Genomic DNA, 5,481 nt, shown 5'->3' with positions numbered 1-5,481 from the left:
CGCATAGACACAGAAACACAATAAATCACTGTTCCGCCCTGGGACTGTCGGAAAGCAGTTAAAGAGCATGAAGAGACAGTAGGCAGCCGTCACGGTCAGGGTGACATCCTCCCAGCTACCACTATCGGGCACGGCCTGTGCAGCACGCTGCCTGCGTCAAAGGCAGCATGACTCTGCACAACGACAGGCTGGAACATTTTCCGGGGAGGACCGCTCGGAACGGAAGAGGCCGAATCGGGAATGAGAGGTAAACAAAGGAGGCGGCCACAGGCCGGACCCAGGACTTCAGCCCGAAAGCGGCGTCGCTGCCGCTGCCGAACTGGCTGGACCAGGCCCGCCGACACACACGCCCTGGGCTCCCTCCCGCTGTGTCGCCGTCGCATCCCCCCGCGGCCTCCCTCCCGGCGGGAGACACGCGCAGCCTGACGCATGTCCCTTCGCTAGCGGCCGCCTCCATTTTGTCCTGGCTCTCCCCCACGCGAGCAGCGTGCTGCTGCTATTTTTAACCTCCTCCATGTGAGGGCGGGCGGGCGAGCGGGCGGGCGGGGGAGGGGCGCGGGTCCGCAGCGCCGGGAGGCCGCCGTCAGGGACTGAGGCTGGGGAGGCGGCGGCTGCCAAGGTCACCAGAGCCGGGACAAAGGACACGTAGGGGACGAGGCCTACGGAAACAGGGCTAGGCGACTTCCGGCAGCGCGCGGGCCGTCAACCCCGGACTCCCGCCCTCTCGGAGGACAAAGCGGCGCCGAACGCGCGGCCCCGGCCCCGCCCTCGGCGCGCGCCCGGCGCCCGGCACGGGGACGCGCACAACGGTTGGAAATGGCGGTTGAGGCGGAGGCGGGGCTGGGGGAAGCCGAGTTTCTCGGCTCTCCCTGTCTCGGGCTACCCCGCTTGCGAGACGGGAGCCGGTGGCGCTTCTCTAGGTGGCCGCCTCTGCCGTCTCATTCCTGACGGGCGGTTACGGGGCTGGAAAAACTGCGGACGGTCCCACGGAACAAAGGAGGGGGCCGCGGAGCGCGGCGGCGCGGCCTCAGGAAGGCTCCCTAAGATGGCGGCCGCCGCGCGGGCGGGTGGGCGGGGCCTGCCGCTTCCGTCGCGGGCCTGGGCGGGGCGGGGCTGACGGCTGGCACCATGGCTGCCGCGCGGGAGCCCCAGGAGCCGGAAAAGAAGGTAAAGCACGCCGTGGTTCTCGCGGGGGAGGGCGCCCCGGTTCTAGTCCTATCCCCATGACCGTGAGCTATTCCAGCGGTCTAGTCCTCCCATCCCGCATGTGAGTGTCCGAATTGCAATTGATTCAGGTTAGCGAAGAGCGATCGGAATGAAAACGGCGACTAGTCCTAACCTAGCACCGTATTGTACTTCGGTAGTAGAAGGGTCATGAAAATTTTCCCCAAGAGCTGGGCGAGGTGACACGTACCAGTAATCTCAGCACTTAGGAGGCTGACGCAGAGGCAGCATGAGTTCTAGGCCAGCTAATGTGTCAGTCTGTCTCCTTGCATAACATACAAGCAAGCGCGCACACTCAGGTAAGGTAGATTCCCTAACCCATTGAGTATTGCATGTATTGGGCTCTATTACCCAAACGGACAGTCTTTGCTCTTTATGAAGTTGAACAGCTATACTTCTTAGAATGGCTATGAGCAGATAGGTGTGCCCGGAGTGGAGAACGTGATACAAAGCTCGTAGCAGAGCATATGGGCCTTCCTTGGTAGCAGCGGTTACGATTGCATTCTAAGTAAAATCAAAAGCTCATGGTGAAATGTCTAAAAGATGTCACCAGACACATTTTATGAATTAGAGATCTAAAGTATTACTTTTCCAATGATAGTTTGGTAGTACAACAAAGGTAAAACGTGGTTTGCTTCAAGACTAGACTATGTCACATAGACTTGCTGAAACTTCACGTGGATATGACAAAAATACTTTGAAAATACTTATCAGCTTACAAAATGAATAAGCACAGCGAAGTTTCACTAACAGGGAAGCGTGTAAGTAGCATTTAGTTGAAAAACATGAGCCACGAGGAAGAAATGTTAAATCTACATAAAAGGAGGGCACATCCAGGCTAGTGGAATAACAAGCCAAGCCATTACTGTAAATTGTTCCAAATGAATGTTGAGATTGAACTGAATTCTAAATGTACGTATCTTGCAAGGCCTTGCCAGCAGTTATTACCCTGCCATGCAGGTGCTGTTGATAATAGAGGCCATTTAGGTGGCGTTAGTAATCTTGCCATAAAAGGGAGAAGAGTGGTAATTTTGTGCCGCAGGCCACAGGAATATATCATAAGAACTCTCCATAGCCCCCGATAAATTTGGCTAAGGATGTTGACTTTAAGAGTTGTATTAGTGAGATGGCTCAGCACACCACTTGATAAGACAGAATTCAACTCCTAGAAACCTTAGGGCAGGACTGCCACCAGCTACTGTCCTGTAACATCCTAGGCAGGACTCTGGTAAGCACAAAAAGGTTATTGGGAAACCATGGGGGACTTGTCATAAAAGCTTAAGGCCAGACGTGACCCTTTGCAGCACCACTTAGGGTGTTCTCTTTAAAAGTTAAATGGGTATTTTTGTGCGTATGCCTGGTGACCAAGTGTCCCCTGAGATTGGAGTTAAGGAGACACCATTCAGGCAGCTTGGGATAACCTGTACCCTCAAGAACAGCCAGCCTGGGCTGAGCCAGCCCAAACGTACTATCTACATTTCATCTGAACTGTCTGAGCAGTGCTTATCACAGGAGGTCTGGATTAGGTAAAGGACATTGGTGATACAATTTCTTGACATTAGAGTTCCCATCAATAGCACCGACTCCATTCCATGATGTCCTGGATGCAAAGGAATGCTGTAACTACCCCCATCATTCTTCTGCTACAGCAAACCATTTCTAGGGGTGAGGGGTGTTCAGTGTCTCCAGTTTAGGGCAATGAATCCCCCACTAAGTCATGACCTACTTTTTATGTGATCTAATGGTGAGACACTTTCCAACTCTGTATGGGAAGACAGCCCACAAAGCTTGGTGTGTGATACAAGCAAAAAACAGAAACAGACAAAACAGAAGCCATCTGGGAAAGCATACTTTTACTTTACTGAGAATCAAGTCACATTTCATCTTCAAGCAGATCCTTGAGACAAAGGTGTAAGACAGGTGAGGTTCAAGCTCTCCACCCACCCCCACCCCCCATTTTAAAGGATCTGACCTGCCTTTTACTTTTGCTCCTTTCCCCCACGGTCATCACCTCCCATTGTAGGTACCATGTCTTATGCAATCCTCTAGCTGCACTGAATGGCATTGTAGACGACATTCAGTTATCCAGACCTGTTTTTCCAGTGCTGGGATCCAGCACATGCTACATTTCTAAATTGCAATCTTGATATTGCAATTGTGCTTTTGAGACTTTTAATCCTGGGGCTCAGACCAACCTCTGACTCAACAGCAGCCGTCTTGCTGGAAGTTTCCCGGATTGCTGGGATTACAATCACAAACTACCAGGTGTCTGGCTAAGAATATCAAAACTAAAGTCTGGTTTTCATCCCATCCTTGAGCCAGTGAGTGGCAGATATCCTTGGACGAATATTTGGTTACCTTATACTAGAGGTCAAATACTAAAGTACGTACAACCATATTAACTATTTCTTGCAATTACTATGTTCACAGAGTGAATTTTAAGTAGCACTATATTCAAATGTAGGGATTCCCAAAATGATAGATATAGCACACTAAGTCAGGTAACTAATAAATGGTGTTTATTGTAGTACTTTTAACTCTTAAAACTATTTTCTTGTTCAGTCTAGGCTTTTTCATTTTATCCTAGACCTTTAAGCTCCTAGGAATTTTAGATGTTGAGAACATTCCATGTGCACGAGAATCTATACTCTATGGCTCATTAGGATCTGTTGTGGCTGGACTTGGACATTTCTTAGTGACCAGTAAGTATTTCTCCTATAGAACATTTTCTGTGGTGAAACATTTCCTCCATAGAACATAATTATACTGACCACGCTTGTTTTTGACAGGTAGAATTAGAAGATCATGTGATGTTGGAGTAGGAGGATTTATCCTGGTGACTTTAGGATGCTGGTATGTTTGCTGGATATTCCAGGAAATTCAGATTTCTTTTGAGACAGGGGTTGTGTCCTGGCTGTCCTGGAACCAGGCTGGTCTTGAACTCCCAAGTGTTAGGATTAAAGGTGTGCACCGCCACCACCTTCAGAAATCATTGGTGGACAGGTGTTTTCTCTGTGCGCCTGCCTCCTCCCCTCCTGAGTGCTGCTGGGATTAAAGGCATGAGCCACCACACTCAGCTAAGTAGTTATTTATCAAAATCTGTCCTATGACTATTGAATGTTTGAACAGATGAATGGCAGAATAATCATGTTCTACAATAGATACAATTAATCTAAGGTGACTAAGTTTACATTTTATGTACTTTAAAAAAAAAATTTGTATTTTGAAAGAACACCTTTAAATACAGCTTTGGGTTAGTCATTTTGGAAATGTGTATAAAACTACTTAAAATCCCTTAGGTTATTCATATAGAACTAGTAATTCATTTTTCCTTCTTACAAGGTTCCATTGTAGGTATAATTTTGCTAAGCAAAGAATCCAAGAAAGAATTGCCAGAGAAGGAATTAAAAATAAGATTTTATATGAAAGCACCCACCTTGATCCTGAAAGAAAAATCAAGAGCAATAACAGCAGCTGAGCAACCTTGAGCTTAGAAACCCAGAGAACTACTCCTTTGGATCAACCACAAATGTCTTATTGTATACAATAAAAAAGCTCTTATAAATATGTGTGAACTGCATTGTGTCACTTGCATGAGAACCTTTTCTGCTCTTGGACGCCAGTACAGTATGCTTGTTATACATCTGTCAAATGCAATAAAACAAACCAGAATGAAGGAGAAATTGTACCTGAACAAGCCCATTACTGGTCCTATATGACTGTTATGATGACCTGAAGAATGAATGTCTGAAACTATTTTGTTCTCTATCTATCCTTAAACAGGAAAGATTGTTTTCCTTTTGATCACCATGAAGGCCAGGGTGCAGACTTGTGTAACTACCAGTCAGTAACGGTTTGTACACATGTGCTACTAAAAGTTTTCAGCTGTAGCCACCCTAGGACTTAAGCCATTGATAAGTGAGTTTGCAGCATGTCGATGGTTAAATGGTCAATCTAGTATTCTAACAAGCTGTGTACACAGTGTTTGTTCCTATGCTCTCAGACTTAACTTACTAACAATTGCTGATTTAAGTTCTCCAGCTTTATCATACTGCAGTTGTATCTTACCGTGAAAGAGAAACCTCTCTCGGCTGCTATCATTTCCAGTATCTTCGATACTTACAAAGTGCAGTTTCACAGCAGCACAACTGGAGAAACTGGTAAAAAGAGCCACAAAGCTTTTAGTTTTATTGACTTGCCTGCAACATGCCATTATATATACTTCCATGAGCACTAAGGTTTCTAATCTTGTACTTT

General features: G+C 47.3%; 1 protein-coding gene across 2 annotated transcripts; it reads left to right on the top strand.

The window, feature by feature from the left end:
• The first annotated feature begins 1,086 nt into the window (after positions 1-1,086).
• LOC131925255 (cytochrome c oxidase assembly protein COX20, mitochondrial) lies at positions 1,087-4,789 on the top strand. 2 transcript variants are annotated; one of them, XM_059280551.1, is made up of 4 exons: positions 1,087-1,167; positions 3,812-3,926; positions 4,014-4,077; positions 4,567-4,789. In XM_059280551.1, the coding sequence occupies exons 1-4, from the start codon at positions 1,129-1,131 to the stop codon at positions 4,700-4,702; spliced, it is 354 nt and encodes a 117-aa protein (XP_059136534.1). In that variant the 5' UTR covers positions 1,087-1,128; the 3' UTR covers positions 4,703-4,789. The 2 variants fall into 2 exon arrangements, with proteins under 2 accessions (XP_059136534.1, XP_059136533.1); XM_059280550.1 differs by lacking the exon at positions 4,567-4,789 and having other exon boundaries at positions 4,014-4,547.
• The last annotated feature ends 692 nt before the right edge of the window (positions 4,790-5,481 follow it).

This window comes from Peromyscus eremicus, chromosome 15 (assembly GCF_949786415.1).
Source record: "Peromyscus eremicus chromosome 15, PerEre_H2_v1, whole genome shotgun sequence".
Classification (NCBI taxonomy): domain Eukaryota; kingdom Metazoa; phylum Chordata; class Mammalia; order Rodentia; family Cricetidae; genus Peromyscus; species Peromyscus eremicus.
The sequence above is the reverse complement of the archived record's forward strand: the minus strand, read 5'-3'. Positions and strand labels throughout refer to the sequence as shown.

Bases quoted from the DNA above. Each gene is read 5' to 3' on its own strand.
- LOC131925255 (XM_059280550.1), top strand. From the start codon at position 1,129: ATGGCTGCCGCGCGGGAGCCCCAGGAGCCGGAAAAGAAG. The intron at 1,168-3,811 runs GTAAAGCACGCC...ATTTTATCCTAG, and splicing joins CCCAGGAGCCGGAAAAGAAG to ACCTTTAAGCTCCTAGGAAT. The intron at 3,927-4,013 runs GTAAGTATTTCT...TGTTTTTGACAG, and splicing joins TGGACATTTCTTAGTGACCA to GTAGAATTAGAAGATCATGT.